Genomic DNA, 22543 nt, shown 5'->3' with positions numbered 1-22543 from the left:
CAGGAGCCTGAGATCAAGGCCTGAGCTGAGATCAAGAGTCGGATGCTTAACCAACTGAGCCACCCAGGTGCCCCTTAATTGCACTTCTAAAGACAAGTGTGCCTTGTTTGTTTTCTTTTCTGGCTTATGTATCAAATGGAGTGAAGGTAAAGATAAAAGAAGCCAAAAGGGAGGAGCAAGATTATGTTCCTTCCTCCTGGAGACCTGCTGGTCTCCCTCTACTACCCTTTCTCAGCAGTTTTTAACTCAAGGAGCAGCTGGTAAAGAAATATTTGCAGAGTTCCAGATCCAGTGTCATAAGCAGAGTATAGAAGGGTGTGTTTGGAACTGAGAATAATTTAATAACTGGTATACATTCACACTTCTTATATATAAAATTAAAATAATTCATATGAAATTTTTATGCATCTGATTAATAAGTTCTTTTTAAAAAATGTTTATTTATTTATAGACAGACAGAATCCCAAGCAGGCTCCACATTGCCAGTGCAGAGCCCGATGTGGGGCTCAGACTCACAAATCATGGGATCATGACCTGAGCCGAAATCAAAAGTTGGGACACTTAACCAACTGAGCCACCACCCAGGAGCCCTAATTGGTAACAGTTCTAAAAGCACTTTGCACTTGCTTGCTTTTTTTCTCTTTTCTATATATAGAATACAAGATGATACAGTTTTATTTAATAGATCCAACTAGGTATTTGAGCACCCATGAAGAACACTAGATTAGGCCCTGAGAGATTTATATTATCTATTATGTACAATGAATTAAGTATAAGAATGGAAAGTGAGGTCTCTGGTCCTTATGAATTTTGGAAAAAAAGACTAATTTTTTTGAATAGCACTGTTTCTAGTAAGAAGCTTAGACTGAGGACATTCCCACTAGCATACATTTCTGTGGCATTTAGCAGTTATGAAATGTAAATTATTCCTTATCTGCTATAAGGTAATACATCAAGGGAAGATTTATTACCTTTTCATTCCATCACGAAAATGACTGTTCTAATTTCACCCAATGGCATTAAACTGTTAACACTATTTTTGCAACCTATTTAACAGATAATGTTAAAATCAAATTATCTACAGTGCACGAACTAACCTTTAAGATTTAAAATATGTAAGTGTTTAATAGTCTAATGTAGGGATGCTTAAAAATATATTCTACAGTAGAATGATTCATTATCACAAGATGGATTTTCCTATCCTGTTTATGAGAAGAGAATTATGCTTTATTTTGTAACATTTTCCATCTTTACTGCTTTTCTCTGGTTAAAAAAGAAATCACAGTACTAAACTGGGACACATGCAAGTTTGTTTTCTGAACAGAAATGAAATGTTAGCTGGAAATTAGAGTCTGAGTCGTCTTCATTTGAATATATATTTTATTTAGAATGCAGCACTAACAGCATGATGATAAACTGTCACAAATTTATACCAAGAAGCACACAATCTTTCAAATGTGTTGTTTTTTCGCAAGTAATTTAAGTATAGCATTATTGTTATTTGGTTACGAGAGTCAAAGACGACATTTAGATTCTTCAGCTCTGGAGCTTTTAGTAACATCAAAATGATTGTCTAGTCAGGCAGAAGAGAGAAATTCAAAAGCAGTTTCTTTTTCTTCTGCCAGTTCCTTTGCAGTTAGATCCATCTTCTCACGAGAGAAATCATTAATAGTGAGACCTTCAACAACCTTCCAGGTCTTGTTCTGTTTGAAAATAATTGCAAATAAAAGATTTACAATTAAATGAGAACTGATCTTCCAGCAAGCAACAACTCAGATTGAACTTTACGCTACAGGAGTATCTGTTTTTAAAGTCTGATTCTAAAGAAGCAAATCAAAATCCAGATCTTAACTAACATATAATTCTGGTAAAAATTCAACACTTGGATTTAAAACTCATTGAATCTAGAAAAAAAATCTTTAAATGAGGATTTAATTAGCAAACGTTAAAAAAAAACTAATGACTTTCATATGGTCATAATAAAAATAAGAGGCATAATAACAATTAGAGGCATAATAACAAAGTACATCTAGTGACAAGAGGTGAATCTTGCTTTCCAGATTAATTTCAATCTTTTAGTACCCTGAAGTTGTGCTTCATACAATTTTAAAGTTGAGAAAAATGTCTAACTTAGTAAAAGAACAACTTTCTAGACTAACATACCAATATTAATAAAAATATGTAACTACTCTCCCAGAAGGGAACAGAGGGAAATAACCCTAAAATACCATACCTTGATTGTAACAGGGAATGAGTACAGCAGATCATCAGGAATACCATAGGGGTTGCCATCAGAGATAATGCCCATGGACACAAATTCTCCCTAAAAACAATAATCAACGTTGTATATTCTCATGGTGCTTAGGAATTAGTTCACACAAGCAAATGAACATGAATTAACAAAACTAAACCAGGTAATGCTTTCTTACTATGTGCCTGACTTCAATACTGTATAAGAAGCATCACCAGGCACTTCCATGACAGGTTAACTTCCATGTGTTATTATCTCATTCCACTCCTCCAATCCTTGTGAGAAGCAGGCCAGAGAAACTGAATTCTCATTTTCTAAATGAGGAAGCTATGGCCTTAATATAGGTTTTAGGAAAAAAGTCACAGTCGCCAGGTGTGCTAGGTGTTTTCCATATATCATCTCATCTAACCCTTAACAACCCTGTGAGAAATGCCATGTAAAAGATAATCAAATGGTTCACAAAGTTTAAGTAACTTTCCCAAGATTTTTCAGCCAGTAGGCAGCTGAGCTGGGATATAAACCTAACCTTCCTGACTGCAAGGTTATGTTCTTTTCACAGCACAACATCAGAGGCCAAAAATGAAAGAGCGGCCTGTACAGATCACGGAGTCCTCACCTCTGGGGTTCCAAACCAGATGTCTCTGACATGGTCACAGATGGCTTTTGCAGCAGACATTGCGCTGGACAGCTTTCGAGCCTTGATGACAGCAGCACCACGCTGCTGCACGGTCTGGTTGGGGACAGGCAGAGACAGTATTACTTGATCATGAGAGCAGAGTTTTTATCAATTCTGAGCTAATCCTGGGATGAAAGACTGCAATCATAGTTTAATGTCTTCCCCTCCAAAATCATTCAACTACCTGGTGTGGGCCTTACCAAACTATCTGAATTATAAGCACCAGTCTTTCTGAAAAAAGGAAACTACAAATCCACACAGAGTTTACTACATTCCATATAAAGAAATGGATCTCGTTATAAAGATGAACTGGATGACTGGAGGGAACTTTAGTTTTTTCTCATTTTAACAATCAATCTTGAGTGCCACACAACAGATCAGATCTGACTGGATCAAGATTGGCTGTGTATGACCTGCAAAGAAAGTATATAGTCACCAGAGCAACTGTGAAAGGCCTGCTCTCCTTGAGAACCACTCCACCCCCATCCCTTGGAGAGACACTCAGGTCAGCAATGTGGTGTGTTTCTCAAGAGTTCTTTACGCATGGCTGTTAAGAGATTTTTCTTACTGTGATGAATTCTCCTTTGAGCCAGCTGTCATCTTTCAGAGCATCGTAAACACCAACTTCCTTTCCATGCAGTTTCACCTTGGCATGGCTGACATCTGGATACTGAGTTGAGGAATGGTTTCCCCAGATAATGACATTCTTTACATCATCAGAAGTCACGCCAAGTTTAAGAGCAATCTAGTGAAATAGAAAACAAACACATTACTTAGACAAATGCTTTTTATTTCAAATTGTGCCTGACAAACGCTTAAAATAAAAAGCCTCTGAATCTTCAAGAAAACACACGTTATATTGATTTGTAAAATAATATAGTGTTAATTATTATTATAATTTACTGCTTGGTTATTTCCTAAAGCTCAACTGTATAAACAAAATGTGAACCCAAAAGATTACAAAGTAGACTATTTGAGAACAAAGAGCACCTCAGTTTGTGCCTGACTTATCAGTATAGTGGGTTTATCAAATATAAAACACCAGCAAGAGATTAATATGGTTTGAATATATAAATGTGACCTTTGCTTTGTTGTTAATACTTACTTAGAGATGTCTCCTCAGCACTTCTGAGAATCAGGTTAGAATATGGGATTTTCTCCACATTTAGGGGAAATTTTTATTATATATCATAAAAATTAATTAGCTAAATTTCAAATAATCCTATGAAATTTTGGAGTGGGAAGGGATTCAGATTACCAAAAGTATGACTGTCCTCAGTTTATAGAACAGGGAACCAAAGGAAATACTCTAAATGTCTCTAAAATGATACCAGAACTAACAATTTCTCATTGTAGGTTCAAAAAGCACTTTAGGGGACATCTCGCTGGCTCGGTTGGGGGAGCATGCGACTCTTGATCTTGGGGTCATGAGTAGGTGGTCCATGCTGAATGTAGAGATTACTTAAAAAAAAACCCAAAAAACTTAAAAAAAAAAAGTACTCTAGGATCCTGCATGCCTTAGAGTCACATGACTATCAATTATACTACGTAACCACACAAAGGGTTAGAAAGTTATGTTTGGGGCGCCTGGGTGGCTCAGTCAGTTAAGCACCCAACCTCAGCTCAGATCATGATCTCACAGTTCATGGGTTCAAGCCCCACGTTGGGCTCTGCACTGACAGTGCAGAGCCTGCTTGGGATTCTCTCTCTCCTTCTCTCTCTGCCCCTCCCTGGCTTGCACTTTCTGTCTCTCAAAAAAAATAAATAAATAAATAAATAAATAAATAAATAAACAAACTTGAAAAAAAAAAGTTATGTTTTGAAAGATTTAAATAAACAAAATCAGTTCACTTATTTTGCTATTGCCTGATAAGATAATTTGCAAAAAGAAATTATGGTTACATGTATAATTTGTTCTTAATTAGACAGCAGAATTATGATGGACCAGAAAGGAATGTTTTGGGAAAAAATTTTTAAGAACTGAATGTGTTAGGGTAACACTGTGGGTGATTTCTCTTTCTTTCATATTACCAGTAGAATGGGAGAGAAAAATAGCTGTGCCAGAGTTCACAGCTTTTGCATACATCAGTAAAAGCACTCCATCCAAAGGATTTATACTCTGATAATTTAAGAAGATTTAAAAACAATAAGGATAGCCCCAAATTGGAAACAACCCCAAAGTCCTTCAAGAATGGTTAGAAATGGTGGTCCTTCCATATAATGAAATAAATGGGAATTACTGCACAAATAATAAAAAGGAGTGAACTACTGATACAGGCAACAACTTGGATGGGTCTTAAAGGCATCAAACAGTATAAAATAGTACAGGGATTCTCTGTACTATTTTTGTAACTTCTTAGTCTATATTCTAAAATAAAGAGTAAAAAGCAATAGAACAACCAACCAACCAACCAACCAAAAAGGACACTAATGGACAAGGCCAACACCTAAAATGCTTGCAATGACTTGATTCATCTTTACCCTAATTTATTCCAGCAAATAAAAATCAAATTGTGTTCACTTTCACTATAACCCTTAAAATTGAGACTTGTTTCTTAAATCCTACAATAGTTAGGGACGCGTGGATGGCTCAAGTCGGTTGGGTGTCTGATTTTGGCTCAGGTTGTGATCTCTCATGGCTCAGGCTTTGCACTGACAGTGCTGAGCCTGCTTTGGACTGTCTCCCTTCCTCCCTGTCCCTCCCCCACTAGTGCTCTGTGTCTCAAAAATAAACATTAAAAAAATCAAATCCTACAGTAATTGGAGGATTTTTTTTAATATGAAATTTATTGTCAAATTGGTTTCCATACAACACCCAGTGCTCATCCCAACAGGTACCCACCTCAATGCCCATCACCCACTTTCCCCTCCCTACCACCCCCCATCAACCCTGAGTTTATTCTCAGTTTTTAAGAGTCTCTTATGGTTTGCCTCCCTCCCTCTCTGTAACTTTTTTTCCCCCTTCTCCTCCCCCATGGTCTTCTGTTAAGTTTCTCAGGATCCACATAAGAGTGAAAACATATGGTATCTGTCTTTCTCTGTATGACTTATTTCACTTAGCATAACACTTTCCAGTTCCTTCCACGTTGCTACAAAAGGCCATGTTTCATTCTTTCTCATTGCCAAGTAGTATTCCATTGTGTATATAAACCACAATCTCTTTATCCATTCATCAGTTGATGGACATTGAGGCTCTTTCCATAGTTTGGCTATTGTTGAAAGTGCCCCTGTGTATCAGTACTCCTGTATCCCTTGGGTAAATTCCTAGCAGTGCTATTGCTGGGTCCTAAGGTAGATCTATTTTTAATTTTTTGAGGAACTTCCACACTGTCTTCCAGAGTGGCTGTACCAGTTTGCATTCCCATAATTGGATGATTTTTAAAAATTAACTTAAAATTTTGTTTCTGACATTTAAATCACTTCTCATCTAAACCCTGCTTCATCTAGAGTTCTGCAAGTATTAGGACTATTAAAGCACATCAGTCTTCACAAAGTAGTTGGATAGCTTGTTTCTAGAGAATCCAGCTACTGATCTGCTTAGTGGTCGAGGTAGAGTGGTATGAGGTACAATGAGTACCATTTTCTGTGCTATGACCTTCCTGGACTTGGGAAGAATTGCTCTTACTTGTATTTAGTAGGTATCATAGAGAAAAGGGAAAATTTACCCAGGGCAAGCAACCTAAGATGTCTGTTACCAAGAACTAAGAACCTATACCTTTGCTGAATGCCAGCCTTAACTGCTCCAGGGTACGGTGAAGACAAACTGCTTCCAGGCCTCTCCTCCCTCCAGGAAGCTCCTTCCTTCTTTTGTCCTTTGCCTACTTCCTCTTTTTTTTTTTTTTTTTTTTTTAATTTACTGAGTTAATCCATTTCTGTCTGGACAGCAAAGGCCAATACTTTGCAGATGTAGTTTCTAAATTTCATTCGTGTCAGAGCGAGTCTAAATTCACGTGTATCCAGGATTGCACTTCCTTGCTCCATAGATGCTGTCATGTCTGCCATGTAGACCTGTTAAACAGTTTTGGACTGATTCTCCAGCCCCAGTAAATTTCTTCCCCCTGGTACCAGCTAACTAGTTGTACTGGCAAATTACCCTGTCAGCATATATATGCAGCTCTGGTTTGCAAATACACAGGGGAATTCTGCAGGTGTTAGACAGTCACTAGGTAGCTAGGCCCTGATTTCCAAAATGAACTACGTTAAGACTAGCAACATTCATGTATGAAATAGTCTTTGCATTTGTTATTTTTCTCACTGGATTAACAACTTCTATGGGAGGAAGAAACTGCTTTTTCAAAAACTTCCTACAAGCTCTCACTGTGCCAGACTGACATGCTGGAACATGTGCCAAAAGTTAAAGTCTAACAAGACTGCTTTTTTCTCTTTCCTCATTAGACTTTTGCCCTTACAGGGAAAAGGGTTTCAGGCACTGGGACAAAGTGTCACTTAATAGTACCTCTGTAAGCAGAATTTTCCAGTGCCTGCCTCCACCAAGGCCTCAGTTCAAACAGCAGAAAACCAAGTTTGTCAGGGTCCTTACCTTTATCCCTGTTGCATGTAGGTAACCATCTTGCAATCCAGAGCCAAGAAATTCAACAATGTTTCGTAGTACCCAAATGTCACCACTCATTCAAACTAACTCCCGTTCCTTCCACCCACCAGATTCTAGCTAAAAAGTAAGGAAAAAGACAGCTCACAGCCTAAAGCCTCACAGGAAATATTTGCAATTTAAGCTTGTTATCGGATGGCCTTCTAAATTAATTGAATATTCAAGGAGATATATCTGAGGTATGGCTCTTCTCAACTTTTGGTTATATCCTTCTTACTACTACTACAAATCATTAATAGTAAGAGCAACCCACTTTTATTTAGTTTTACTATGTGACAGGTACCATGATAAGGGCTTAATGTAGATCTTATTTAATCCACATAGCTTCCCTTTGAGATAGACAGAATTATTATCCCATTTCATACCTTAAATATACTTTCTCAAGGTCACAGAACTAGTAAGAGCGGACTTAGGTCACCTGACCCTGCTACGTAAGAACACACCTAGGGGTTTGGACTCAGATGAATCTAGGTGGCAGGATCCCTGACCTCTCTGGGCTTCAGGTTTCTTATCTGTAAAATACAGATAATAACATACCTCATATGGTTATTAGAAGAATTAAATGATAAATTACATGTAGACCATTCCGCTTAGGGTAGAAGCTTAACAAGTATCAATTCTTTTCTTCTTTACTAGGTACTCCAAAGCTGAAAGTTGATCAATTCTCAGTTTAAAGCAGTGGTTTTTCAACTTAGACCTCACACCATCTTTTGACAAAAACTTTTCTTGAAACTAAAATTGTTTTTAAAAAAATGTTTATTTATTCATTTTGAGAGAGACAGAGAGAGAATGAATGAGGGTGGGGCAGAGAGAGAGAGAGAGAGAGAAGAGAGAAGAGAGAAGAGAGAGAGAGAGAGAGAGAGAGAGAGAGAGAGAAGAGAGAGGGAGAGAGAATGAATCCCAAGCAGGTTCTGTGCTGTCAGCACAGACCTGACATGGGACTTGATCTCATGAACCATGAGATCATGACTTGAACTGAAATCAAGAGCTGGACGCTTAACTGACTGAGCCACTCAGATGCCCCAACAAAGTTGCGTTCTTTTTTTTTTTTTTTTTAATTTTTTTTTTCAACGTTTTTATTTATTTTTGGGACAGAGAGAGACAGAGCATGAACGGGGGAGGGGCAGAGAGAGAGGGAGACACAGAATCGGAAACAGGCTCCAGGCCACGAGCCATCAGCCCAGAGCCTGACGCGGGGCTCGAACTCACGGACCGCGAGATCGTGACCTGGCTGAAGTCGGACGCTTAACCGACTGCGCCACCCAGGTGCCCCCAAAGTTGCGTTCTTTAGAAGAAACAGCGGGGAGCCTATGTGGCTCAGTCAGTTGAGTGTCCAACTCTTGATTTTGGCTAAGGTCATCATGATCCCAGGGTCATGGGAATGAGCCTTGTATTGAGCTCTGTGCTGAGTGTGGAGCCTGCTCAAGATTTCTCCCTCCCTCTCCCTTTGCCCCTCTCCCCCACTCATGCTCTCTAACATAAAATAATTTCTAAAAATGAAGAAAAAGGACTAAATTCATACACTACCTAACAGTGATGACCTGTTTATGAGGAGGCATGGTCAGAAAAGTGTTAAGGAAAAGGAAAGAGGTTATGTCCAAGAACCCTGAACTTTGTCATGGCTTTTGAAGGGCACCAGGATTGTCTAGACCCAATAAAACCTAGGAGACCAGTACAGATAATTGGCCATGGCTTCTCATTTTTTTAAAAGGTTACTGTTATTACCCTGGTCACTGACTCCTTGGCACATTTATCTATGACTCCAAGGGGTAAGGGCACTTGAGAACAATTAAAATTTAGTTGCTAAGAAGTGGTAATTGAGAAGTTTTATGGAAACAATGTAGAATATTAAGAAGACATAAAAATAAAATTAGATATAAAATTAAAAAATCTGAATCTGATTGCTTAGCTATAGGGAGAAAGGAAACAATCACATAAAACACAAAAAACTGAAATCTTTCTTTCTATAATGTTCTATATATCTCACAAAAATCAACTATGCATTGTCATGTTAATTATCTATACTAATGACTGATTTTTTAACTACTACAGTAAGAGAACATTAGGAACAGCATTTTAAATATAGTTAGCAAATGAAATATAGTCAAGAAAATTTTTTTTCAAAAAATTTTTTTAAGTTTATTTATTCTGAAAGAGAGAAGAGAGCATTGGAAGGGCAGAGAGAAAGGGAGAGCGAGAGATCACAAGCAGGCTCTGCGCTCTTAGCGGAGAGCTTGATGTGGGGCTCGAGCTCACGAACCGTGAGATCATGACCCGAGCTGAAACCAAGAGTCAGACACTTAGCCAACTGAGCCACCCAGGCACCCCTATAGTTGAGAAAATTAAGTATGAAGCTCAGCCTCCTTAAGAGACTAGATTTAAAGACTCCCTAATAAATGAGAAAAGCTTCCTACTAAACAAAAACAATAAAATAAAAAAGTAAGTTTCAGCTACTTTAAAAGTGAGAGAAAAAGGTTTTAAAGTTGAACATTCATAAGATTTTAAAAGGTGTTTTCCTACCTGAGCTTTAGCTCGGTTGTGATCCAAACGAGTCAAGCAACTGAAGTTCTCCTTGGGGATGGACGGTGCCGACTTGCAAGCAGTCAGGCAGTTGGTATTGGCTGGGTTTCCCACCACAATAACCTAGGAGGCATAGCACCGTTATAGACCACATACTGACTAACTAAACTATCTTAGAATAGGACTGACGAATGTGTAACATGTAGTCTTTGTGTCAAGTTTGTGTGAACAAAATAGGCAAAGTTACCACTGCAGTTTCTACTGTATTTTCACCCCATTGTTAGTGTTTGGTACAATTACTCAAAACGTGTCTTTAAGAAAGCTACCAGTATGTACACAAGTTGCTTTCCAGGTGGCAGTGTCCAAGACCTGAGGTCCATGTCTTTCTATTGTTTTGTGCCAAAACAGAAACAAATCATTTATCTAATTGCCACACACATACACACACACACAAAACCCTAAGTAATCCAAGGCTCTAAGACATCAATTCATTCATAAAATTTTCCTTTTTTTTTTTTTTCCTTCCTTCCATAAAATTTCCTTCCATAAAAGTAATCCAAGAAAAGAAATTCTACTTGAGCAGTTCACTTTAGGACAATGATTTGTCTTTATTAATTGAGAGTATTTTCAATCTTGCCTAATCTTAAGAATTAACTGGGATTTGCTAAATTACAGATTACCATATCCTACCCATCCATACCTACTGAGAAGGGAGAAGAATCCTTAGAAGAAAGCACTTTAGGCTACTTTTTTTTTTTTTTTTTATTTGGGGAGGTACAGGATACACTGCATTATAATACAGTATAGGAAAATATACAGGAAAATCCACCATGGACTTTTTCATTCAAGTTTTTAAAATCTTGGGGCGCCTGGGTGGCTCAGTCGGTTAAGCGGCCGACTTCGGCTCGGGTCACGATCTCACGGTCCGTGAGTTCGAGCCCCGCGTCGGGCTCTGTGCTGACAGCTCGGAGCCTGGAGCCTGTTTAGGATTCTGTGTCTCCCTCTCACTCTGCTCCTCCCCTGTTCATACTCTGTCTCTCTCTGTCTCAAAAATACATAAACATTAAAAAAAAAAAAATCTTTAATAAAATTATATACTTACCAGGAAATAATGCAAACTTACCGAAAAGCTGCAAGAATAATACAGGGACTACCTCCCACATCCTTTTTACCCAGATTCCCCAACTTGCTCCATCTCTCTCCTCTCTCTCTCTCTACACACACACACACACACACACACACACACACACACACACACACACAGATCCTTAGCCTTTTTTTTGGCCCATTTGAGAGCAAGCTGAAGACATGATACCCCAATGCCCCTAAGTACTCCAGTGTCACTGTGTATTTCCCTAAAAAGGACACTTTTGGCTGAGGGATTAATTACTGTGGAAGCAGTACCACAACTCCAAGCAGCCTGGAGCAGTCCAAACAACGTAATTTTTTGAGACCTATGGATTTCTCCTCAACTTATTTCTACTGTTTTCTATTAATGACTATAGAAGATAAAAGTAAGCTATTTGAAATGAATTCTACACAAAGCAAAAATTCAGATATATGTATATTATTATAATAGAACTTTGTAATTGGCAACTTTAAAAATCTTAAACATTTTCTCTTACCTTTGTTTAAAGTCAGGATAGAGGGGAAAAAAAAGTCAAGACAGGGAAGAATAACTATCAAAATCAATAAAACCTCTAATCAGTAAGCCTTTTAGCTATGACAACTAAGTTCTAGTTAACTGATATTTAATTGGTAAAAGAGGCCTTATTATAATAATAAGGCAAATTTAGAAATAAAGTACCTTGAACACAAAGAGAAAAGGAAGTTACACCAATTCTACTCCTCAAGAGACAAGCATATCAAAATTCCTCTGAATTGAGAAAATCTGAGCATTTTAGAAGACACACCTCTCATTGCTGAGAATGCAACTTACAGCCATCTCTCTCTACAATCACAAATCCAAATTCTGAACAAATATTTCCACACAGCTAAAAGGCACCAGAAAGTTCTGTGCCTTCTCTAGAAGTCTCTAAATTAATACTGAATTTCCATATCACAGTAATGAGCAAACTATTTTTGAAAACCTCTAAATAAAAATTTCTACATTATAGGGAAAAAAAGTTTTATCAAGCAAAATTCTCTATTTACTGACCACAGCACAGAACTGGGGTGGGGGGGGAGGCAAATAATTTTGCCTCCACTTAAATGCTGAAACAAATTTTAAATGCTGATAATGAAAACCCCCATAAAATACTATATGGTCACCTTAACTGACTTCTTGGCATATTTCTCCAAGGCTGCACCCTGGCATTTGAAGATTTTCACATTTGCTTTCAGTAAATCTTTCCTCTCCATGCCATCCCTTCTTGGCATGGAGCCCACAAGAATGGCCACATCCAGGTCTTTGAAGGCAACATCTTCTTTATCTGTTGCGATGACATCTGTGAACATGGCAATAAATATGGAGAGCTACTGAAACACCAAAGTCTGAGGTCTTCTTTTTCACATTGCATCTACCCAGTACTTCTTTCCCTTTGTAGCAAATGTTAACATTTATATATCATAATGTTTAAAGTTTTAGGGGCCTAAGAAGGGAAAGACAATATAGTCAACAAACAGAACATCAGCAGAAATGTAAATTACATTTATTTTGCTTTTCCTATTTCAGTAATTATTTCAAATCCAAAAACTCTATAGCTGTTTGTTCTATAATCAAAGATTGTACAAGGTATAATATATAACTTTCTTTTTTTTTTTTTTTAATTTTTTTTTCAACGTTTATTTATTTTTGGGACAGAGAGAGACAGAGCATGAACGGGGGAGGGGCAGAGAGAGAGGGAGACACAGAATCAGAAACAGGCTCCAGGCTCCGAGCCATCAGCCCAGAGCCTGACGCGGGGCTCGAACTCACGGACCGCGAGATCGTGACCTGGCTGAAGTCGGACGCTTAACCGACTGCGCCACCCAGGCGATAATATATAACTTTCAAAGCAACATTTGTTATTCACACTACCACAGCATGAAAGAGAAACTAATTTATCTATTTTTACGTTGTAATTACTTTAAGGTCTAAGATCTGAATCACACATTCAAAATAATGTTTATTGAGGAGTTTTGTGCCAGGAATAACACTATGAATTTTATTTTATTGAATTTAGCTTTAATATTTGATACATGAAGACAAAGAGGTTTAAAGAGATTAATTAGCTGCCATCAAAAAGCAGTGAAGCTATAATTCCAGCCTGGGTTGGTCCAGAGGTCAACCACTATTCTACTATGTTAGTCCAATAAACATCCACCACTTGTTTTTTGATTAAAGAACATATATCATCACTCTCCTTTGTTGATAGTATTAAAAAGGCCACAACTAGTGCTACAGACTAAATGTTTTTGTCCCCCACAAAATTCATATGTTGAGACCGAATCCCCAATGTGATGGTATTAAAAGATGGGGGTCTTGTGGGAGATGATTAGGTTAGAAGGGTACAGCTGTTACGAATGAGATTAGTGTCCTTATAAAAGAAGCCTCAGAGAGCTCCTTCACCCCTTCCATTTTGCGAGGACACAGGAAGACAGTGGTCTATGAACCAGGAATTGGCTTCTCACCAGAATGTGACCATGCTGGTACCTTAATCTTGGATTTCCTAACCTCCAGAACTCTGAGAATTATTTTTGTTTGTAAGCCACTCAGTCTATGGTATTTTTGTTATAGTAGCCCAGATGGACTAAGACAACCAGGATTCACCATTGTCACTGGTAAATTTTTATGGTGGTCAATTTGTGTCACAGTAAGGGTGCTGTAAAGCCCCCAACAGGTATACAAAGAAACATTACTTAGTCAGGGGGAATCTTCTTCCGTGACATGTATCCTTATTTGCAGAACTTTCCCTCTCTGTTCACAGCTGATCGGGGACAAGCTATTAACTAGACCCATTAGACAGAGCAGAGGAACTCAGCAGAGAAAGGAATAAAAATGCAACAATGCAATAAAGTTGATTTGGAAAAAGAGGGTGAGTTGTGTGTCAACTATACTTCAATTTAAAAAAAGAAAAGAAAAGAAAAGAAAAGAAAAGAAAAGAAAAGAAAAGAAAAGAAGAGGGTGAGGAAAGGGAGCCAGAAGAATAGCTTGCACTCTCTTATACAATATGCACCCACATGATTTAGGCAGCAGAGTACTCCTTCTAGTAAATGTCTATTGAACAGACATATGAATTCTGAGCATGGTTTCTCTTGAGTGTACATATATTTTGTTCTGTGTGAACTTATAGGAGAATATTATTAATTAATCCTTACTAAAAGAAAAAGATCATAAAGAAAGTATACGTAAAGAAAAATATTCAAATTAGTTTACAACTTGACCTAACATTTTAATGAAATGTTCGTGAAATTTGATGAAAAGACTTCTGTCTTACATTTGTGCAATAGTTCAATGATTCTCAAAGGCTCTTAGCAGAACTCTCATGGGCTTTCAAACTATGCAGCATACGATTAGGACAATTTATGCTGTATCTCAATCTGATAACGGCTGTGGGTTGAGACTCTCCGTGAGGGACTAACCAATTTCCAGCCTCACGGCAATATGGCTTTGGAAGACATCACTTAGAGTTCAAAAGTTCTCCATTAAAGGCGCTATTACTTGTTAAATAGATTTTAAATAACAACATAATGTAGACAATCTCAGGTGTATAACTCTTGTGTGATATTATGCTTAGTTAGATAAATCATATATAAGCACCTTGGAAAAAAGGCATAGTTTGTTTTTTTTTTTTTAATTTTTTTTTTTTCAACGTTTATTTATTTTTGGGACAGAGAGAGACAGAGCATGAACGGGGGAGGGGCAGAGAGAGAGGGAGACACAGAATCGGAAACAGGCTCCAGGCTCCGAGCCATCAGCCCAGAGCCTGACGCGGGGCTCGAACTCACAGACCGCGAGATCGTGACCTGGCTGAAGTCGGACGCTTAACCGACTGCGCCACCCAGGCGCCCCGAGGCATAGTTTTTAACCGACACGGGTTATTTCTTGCTTTTACCCTTATTTATTCTTGATATACATCTTACCAAGTAGTTGTAGCTCAAAATACAAAAACACTTTTATATAAAAAAAATTTTTTTTTAATCTTTATTTATTTTTGAGAGAGAGAGAGAGAGAGAGAGAGAGAGACAGAGAGAGATAGACAGGGCGTGAACAGGGGAGGGGCAGAGTGAGAGGGAAACAGAATCTGAAGTAGGCTCCAGGCTCTAAGCTGTCAGTACAGAGCCCGACGCAGGGCTCGAACTCACAAGCTGCGAGATCATGACCTGAGCCGAAGTCGGCCGCTCAACTGACTGAGCCACCCAGGCGCCCCCAAAAACACTTTTATGAAATAGTTTCTAATTGAGAGGCTGGTTAAAAATCTCTTTTTTGAATGACACAGAATACTATAATATCCTTTTCTCCTCCACCCCAACTCACCTTTCAGGAGGGGAAGGGCACAGTCTTGCAGTTCCATTAGGACACCATCTAGGACACCCATCATGGGAGTGATATCCAACAGCACAAGAATTATAGGCTGCCAAATAAATAGCCAACGACAGCATCTGTCAGTGTAGCTTATGTCACTCAGTCACAAAAAAAAAGTCCTCCTGCAGAGTTTTTGCTTATTTGGTGTATGTATGTATATAATTCCCATTATTAGTTATAATTATTTTAGGAGGTCAGGTTATCATCCCACTTTCAGAAAAAGGAATGCTAGAAAACCAGCAACAGTGTGCTAATAGACAAAGTAAAAGGAATCACCACTATTGAATTTTAAAGGAGTATACAGGGAAGAAATACCAAATTGAAGTGACATGCCACAGCTCACTCTGATTTTAGTTCATGAAAAGCTAAGTATAGTGTCTGGCATGAAGGAAGAACTTGATATCCATGGGTGAAGAGAAATAATAGATGAATACTTTAGAAACAGACTTTAGTGTAACCAGACCTGCTGGAATAGGGAGTGCCTGCTTTAAACTGGAACGCAGATTTGCCTGTCCAACTATTTTGTGTCTAAAGACCACTGGCGAACAAGGAAGTCCTAATTCAGTAGCTTTCTCTCCCACATGACTCTACTAGTTAATGTTACTAGTAAAAACCTTCCACTGACTGACTAATACCTGCTGGCTGTACCCAGTCAACAAAATACAGTACGTGGAATAGTTCTGATCTACAAAGCATTTCAATGCCTGGAAGAGCACATATTATTAAGATACCACTTACATTTATAGCAGTGTGCCTACTACATTTATTGGGATAACCCTCATTTAAACATTTCTTTGAAACTAAATACAGGGTTTATTGACGATGTTCTAATTTTGATTTGAGGTATATAGAAGACCTACCTGGTCTTTACCAAAGACAGATCCATTTCCAATACTGTACAGCAGTGAATATGCAATTTGACCAGCTGCTCCAGTCACAAGAACTCTGATTGGTTCAGACTGTAATGAAAGAGACTCATTAATTAACATCTTATTTACAAACGCTGTTGTATCCTAAAGATGTTCAGGATGTTCTCTGTAACAAGAAAACCACATACTTTAAAAGTTACTGTAAAATTAAAATTTTTTTTTTTAACATTTACTCATTTTTGAAATGCAGAGAGAGACAGAGTGCGAATGGGGGAGGGGCAGAGAGAGAGGGAGACACAGAATCTGAAGCAGGCTCCAGGCTCTAAGCTGTCAGCACAGAGCCTGATGCGGGGCTCGAATTCATGACCGCGAGACCGTGACCTGAGCCAAAGTCGGCCGCCCAACTGACTGAGCCTCCCAGGTGCCCCAAAAGTTACTGTGAAATTTTAAAGTTTCTTATCATTTGGCTTAGTAGAGGACTAACTTATTTCAGACTTGTCCAGTAAATATAGCATGCCCAAATCTGGAACATGTGTCCGTCCTTTGGCTGCGTTATTTCTGTGGTGTTATTTACCTCTGTAAACCTGGATTTACTTACAAAATCGTATCTATCTTTTTGAGGCTATTTTGCCACTGAAATAGGCCTAAGGATGTTGAGGTGCCTTATATGGTGATATAAACTCTCGTAGTCACTAGAGCCTTATGCAGATCTCCCCACTCCCACCTGCTCAATAGAACCCTCACACCAGGAAGAGGAGTAATAGTGGCTAAAGTTTTCTATTTACAATGAATCAGAAAATTTTAATGAAACTATTAATCGTGATTCAACTTGACTACTTGAAGGAGGAAAATTAAGCCTTTATTTTTTATGTAAGGAGAAAGAAAAACAAGAAAATGATATCTTGATTATAATAAATTTTAGTATTAAATAACAACAAAATAATACATTGACAGTTGACAACCCGATTCCAAGGGAAAATTAATTTTAAAAGAAAAGTACAGAGAGCATAATAGTTATAACAGAAGTTGTCTTATAGACCTTAACAGATCCTGAACAAAACACAGACATATGGACAAAAATAATAACTAATATTCAAAATGATGATCCAGAGTCACTTTAAAAAAAAAAAAAGCTCAGAGAATTAAAAAGATAGAAATATTTCTTTTAAAAAGAGTTAAACAAAAATGTTTGGAACTTAGTAGATACATTTACTTAGATGGAAACATTTAATCAAGGTGAAGTGTTCCTTTCCTTGACAATGCTGGGTAAATGGACTTATACTGTGTCACCTATATTGTTACCGGCAGGAGAGAAGTGGCCCACTGAAACGGTGAATGGTGAATTTCACTGAATGGTGAAAAGAAGCCTGTGATTTCTTTATATTTAGAATTCTCTCTTCCAGGTGAGTCATGTCTTTGGGATAGAAGGAGACTATGTCCGATGACCTTCCAACCCTAACCTCTGAAGGTCAGCAGCACTCAGCAATTTGGTACCCATAGAAATCAAAGGAAAAAATTCTCAAAGAAGTATCAACTGTTGTAGAGAAACAAGTCTGTACATAGCAGACAATGTATGCTTTCTTTCCAAAGATGTGCCCAGAGTATGAGTGGAAAAAAGGAGAAAACTATGGAGAGTAACTATGAAGGTTATTCCTTGACCTTCTAGGTCTCTTCCCCATCCTCTTCAACTTTTCCCCTAGGCCTTCCCTACCCCTAAAAAGACAAAATACGGTAATTCCCCAAATAAACCAATTTTATTACAATACATACTTCTGTTTCCAAAGAGACTTTAGGTTTATGAAGAATACTAAAACTAATTGTATATGGTTATTTTTTATCATATGGCCTTTACATGTTAATTGTCATTTTCTCCTCTTCCCTTGGAGTAGGTGAGGAAAGGGGAATAGAGGAAGAAATTATTCCCCCTTTCTCTTTAGAATGCAATCTTTTTTTTTTTAATTTCTTAACATTTATTTATTTTTGAGAGACAGAGAGAGGCAGAGCATGAGCAGGGGAGGGGGAGGGAGAGGGAGATTCAGAATCGGAAGCAGGCTCCAGGCTCTGAGCTGTTTGTCAGCACAGAGCCCCACGTGGGGCTTGAACTCATCATGACCTGCGAGACCATGACCTGAGCTGAAGTCGGAAGCTCAACTGACTGAGCCACCCAGACGCCCCTCTTTTTTTTTTTTAAATGTTTATTATTTTTGGGAGAGAAAGAGTGAGAGAGAGTGGGGGAGGGGCAGAGAGGGAGACACAGAATCTGAAGCAGGCTCCAAGCTGTCAGCACATGAGCCTGATGTGGGGCTTGAACTCACAAACTGAGATCATGACCTGAGTGGAAGTCAGAAGCCACCCAGGCGTGCAATCTACTTAAGGCCAGGGGCTTTGTTTTTATTTTATTTTATTCTATTTTATTTACTTTGTATTCCAACTGCCTACAACAATGCCTGGCATGTAGCTGGAGCTCAAATACTTGCTGAAGGAATAGCTGGGTCTTGTAAAATGACTACTGAAAACCTGGAAATGTAAAAGAATTGTTTGGAAGCAAACCTAACATGCTTTAAAAATTTGTTTAAGATATTTTATTCGTATATACTCGCATTGAGAAGGTTGGAAACTTACTGACCACAATAAAGCCAGCTATAGTTGGCAAAATTATGTCACTAGTTCTAATGATAGGGTCTTATAAATCAACTGATAAACTGTTATCTCACTTCATTCATTAAACAATACACTAATGAATCTTTATTATGTACTTGGTACTACTTTAGGCCAGAGAATTCATTACTGAACCATGTGCAGGAAACAAGAGGATAACCCAGTTTTCTAAAACAAAGGCTAGAAAGGTGGCAGTGTGTAATACAGAGATAGCCTCTAGACCCAGAGGTTCTGGTTTTAAATCCTGACTTTACTCCTCATTCGCTGTATGTCTTCGGCAAGTTACTTAACCTCTCCGTATTCAGTTTCCGCACAGTAAAATGTAGATAATGACAGCACTACCTAACAAATAAGGTAGTTATAAAGGATTGAGGGAATTAACAGAAAAGCATTAAGAACAGTATGTAGCAAATACTATAATTATAGGTCTCTGTCACCATAAAATTTTCCTCTAAGGACTATTATACCCTGTGGTTTTCTACTTACATGTCTGTTACTCTCTACTGGACTGTGAACCACCACCCCCTTGCAGTGAGAGAGGTCCACCTTTGACTCAAATTTGCACGCCCAGATAGTGTCCAACAAATATTTGTTGAATGAATGAAAGTGCAGGGTTAAGAAACATATAAACACATGCTGCTTCAGTGTAAAGCAAGCCAGGATAAGAAATGAAGGGGAAAGTGAGTATCACTATCTGTAAAGCTTACAGGTAGATGGTTAGAACACAGTAATGTAGTCAATCTTAGGCATTAATTTTAGCTGCTAAAAAAGTGTTCCCAGGACCACAGTCCTTAGGGAAGGGGTTGTGGCCAACTAGTGAACAACTACTAATTCCATCTCAGCGGTTTCCTTCTATGTCCATGAGCAAATTATTTTCACAGATAGGTAATTCTGTCTTGTTAAGAGGATAGGAAGCCTAGTCAAGTGTCTGAATGTTTGATTATGAAATGGGAAAGGATGTGTGTATTTGGTTCTTTTTGCTCTTTGCAACACTGCATTTGAAAAGCAGGAGGGTGGGAGATTCCTGCTGACTTTCCACAACGTTACAGTGTGAAGACAGGTTACTATTCTTTGCTTAGACATCTGGGCAGTCAGCCAAGATCCAAAGAAGGAATGTCTTTGCTCTTGGCAGGGCTCTAATGACCTTCCTGCAGATTCAGACGCTTGTGCATGTCTCAGTTGTCAAGCTTGAATAGAAGTGCTCCTTCTGTTATTCTACAGAAAAACCCATGTATTCGTTTTTTTTCTTTCTAATTTACATCTATTTCTGTAATATAAAAGACAAACTATCATTTAGATTCCTTCATACAGTTAATTCTTGCTGTCACTCCCAATTCCCACTTAAAAAAAAAATTGCTTTGAACAGCTTGCAAAAGATGGCCCCTTTTAAACTCAATGATTGTTCACATCCTCTCCTGAGGAGGAAAGAAGACTGAGTCACGTGAGACTGCTGTCAGTTTCAGGAAACCGACAGGAGTATTTTTTCTTATGGACATCTCTGTGTTCTCTGGTGCCCGGGTGACCTTCTGGGGGTGAGGCCTGGTTTTATCTACTGCGTAGCAAAACAACCTAAGAATGGGGGCCCAGGATTCTCTCTGTGACTTTGGGAAAATCATTTAACCTCATCAGGCTACTTTTATTTTATTTATTTATTTTGAGAGAGAGACCGGGGCGAGGGGCGGGATAAGGAGGTTGGTGGTGGTGGTGGAGCGAGAATCCTAAATAGGCTCTGCCACTGTTAGCGTGCAATCACCAGGCTACCTTTTAAAATTAGATTAAATAATCTCCAAATTCCCTTCCAATCCTAGAATTCCAATATTCTGAATTGCAGGGAATAAAGCTATCAGGTAATATAAATGCTGATAAAATACTTCAGTTTGTATCTGCAGTATGAACTTGTATCTGCCTCCAGAACCTCAGCTACTGAAAATAAATTTTCAAAATAACTTGGTAATTGTATGGCACAATATGGTGAGGTGAAAAAAGCTGTAAGACCCTTGGGAGCAAACCGGTGTATGACCTTGAGCAAATAATTCTTTGGGTTTCATTGAACACAATTTTAAGATTTGAAGTAGGGCAAATTTATCAAGATGATCTTTAAAAGGTCCTATCCAGTTCTAAAATTATAAAGTCTCAGGTTCTCTAAGTACCCTGCATTCTTGCTAACATTATTAGGTCAGAGACCAAACCATCGTTTAAATGACTAATTATAAGTAAGAAACCGAGATTTAAGAGTTAGTAGCTACTAAGAATTAGTAGCTGTCACCACTGGCCCCTTATAAAGGTAGAGGAGGTAGTAATCCCCTTACCTTGAAAATATGGCTTATCGGGTTCAGGAAAAATTCCAATTCATTTAAATACAGCGGAAATAATGGAGGAAGAACAACTTCAACTATAAATACAAGTACTGAAGAAATTTCTGTCTGATGTCAAATGTCACCTTCAAACAGCATGCAGATTATTTCTACGTCAGAGTTGCCTCACCTCCCCCTCCCCCCCCCCTTGCAGCAGAGACAAAATATGGTGATCTAGGTACCCAGACCTTCACAAGATGGTTACATTGTGTAATATTAAAAGTAGTGGCTCTAGAATTCGTAACACACAGATCAGTGCTAGTGATGCCGCCACTGCACCACTTCCTGGTTTTACAAAAGATCAATGAACAGGTTTTAAATAACATTTTGTGAAATTAGATATGGCGGAAACACAGCTCTTGAAAACGACGATTGTAATCTGGAGCACCTGGTAAGCACTATCTTTAACCAAGGGCTCTCTGCTTTCAAGGGCTTTGTGAGAAAAGCCTTTAAAAAACACTATGGGCTCAAGGAAGAAAAAGAGGTTAAGATCCAACACCCCTCCTCCCATATCATCCTTATCAAACCCTATAATTGTGCTTTGGAGAAAACCCGCAGCTTCGTATTTTGCATCCCCGCCATGCAGCAGGACTGAGATCGCGCCTCTCCAGTGATGAACTTCTCTGGAGTCCTTGTAAGAGCCCCTAGGTGGAAATCAACCCCGTCCCAATTACTGGGTCACTGCGAAAGCCCCCAAGAGAGGATTCGAGGCTTTACTAAAGCCCTCCAAGGACAGTGCTTTGCACAGCCGTCCCCTCCCTCCCTCTCCCAACAAGTCCTTCAAGTGCAAGAAACCCCACACAAGGGCGCGAAGGTAAGCGGGATGCAGGGGCCCACACTCACCATGATTAGGAACTGCGCGAACAATTTCAGCACCTGCAAAACGAGCCTCCGCGAATCCGGTCACCTCTACCGCAGAACGGACTTACGGAGGGCGAGCGATGTGAGAAAGAAAAAGCTCCCAACCGCAGCGCCCTCTGGGAACTGTAGTTTATGCTGCCCAGATTCTGGCGCACTCTCCAACTGATTTCCTTCAAGTGTTGAACTACACTTCCCGAGGTCAGAGGGCCCACTCACTCCCTTCTCCCTGCGCTCTTCGC

At 38.7% G+C, this 22543-nt stretch overlaps 1 protein-coding gene across 1 annotated transcript; it reads right to left on the bottom strand.

Annotated features, from left to right (window-relative positions):
* Window positions 1-1362: 1362 nt before the first annotated feature.
* On the bottom strand, window positions 1363-22470 carry MDH1 (malate dehydrogenase 1). The gene is made up of 9 exons (XM_047068931.1): window positions 22287-22470; window positions 16423-16521; window positions 15515-15611; window positions 12328-12503; window positions 10057-10179; window positions 3496-3672; window positions 2868-2981; window positions 2234-2323; window positions 1363-1703 (listed from the first exon to the last, which is right to left on the bottom strand). The coding sequence occupies exons 1-9, from the start codon at window positions 22287-22289 to the stop codon at window positions 1578-1580; spliced, it is 1005 nt and encodes a 334-aa protein (XP_046924887.1). The 5' UTR covers window positions 22290-22470; the 3' UTR covers window positions 1363-1577.
* Between the last annotated feature and the right edge of the window lie 73 nt (window positions 22471-22543).

This window comes from Lynx rufus, unplaced genomic scaffold, assembly GCF_022079265.1.
Source record: "Lynx rufus isolate CCGP_SWC_20201006 ecotype Redwood Valley unplaced genomic scaffold, mLynRuf1.p SCAF_8, whole genome shotgun sequence".
Lineage (NCBI taxonomy): Eukaryota > Metazoa > Chordata > Mammalia > Carnivora > Felidae > Lynx > Lynx rufus.
The sequence above is the reverse complement of the archived record's forward strand: the minus strand, read 5'-3'. Positions and strand labels throughout refer to the sequence as shown.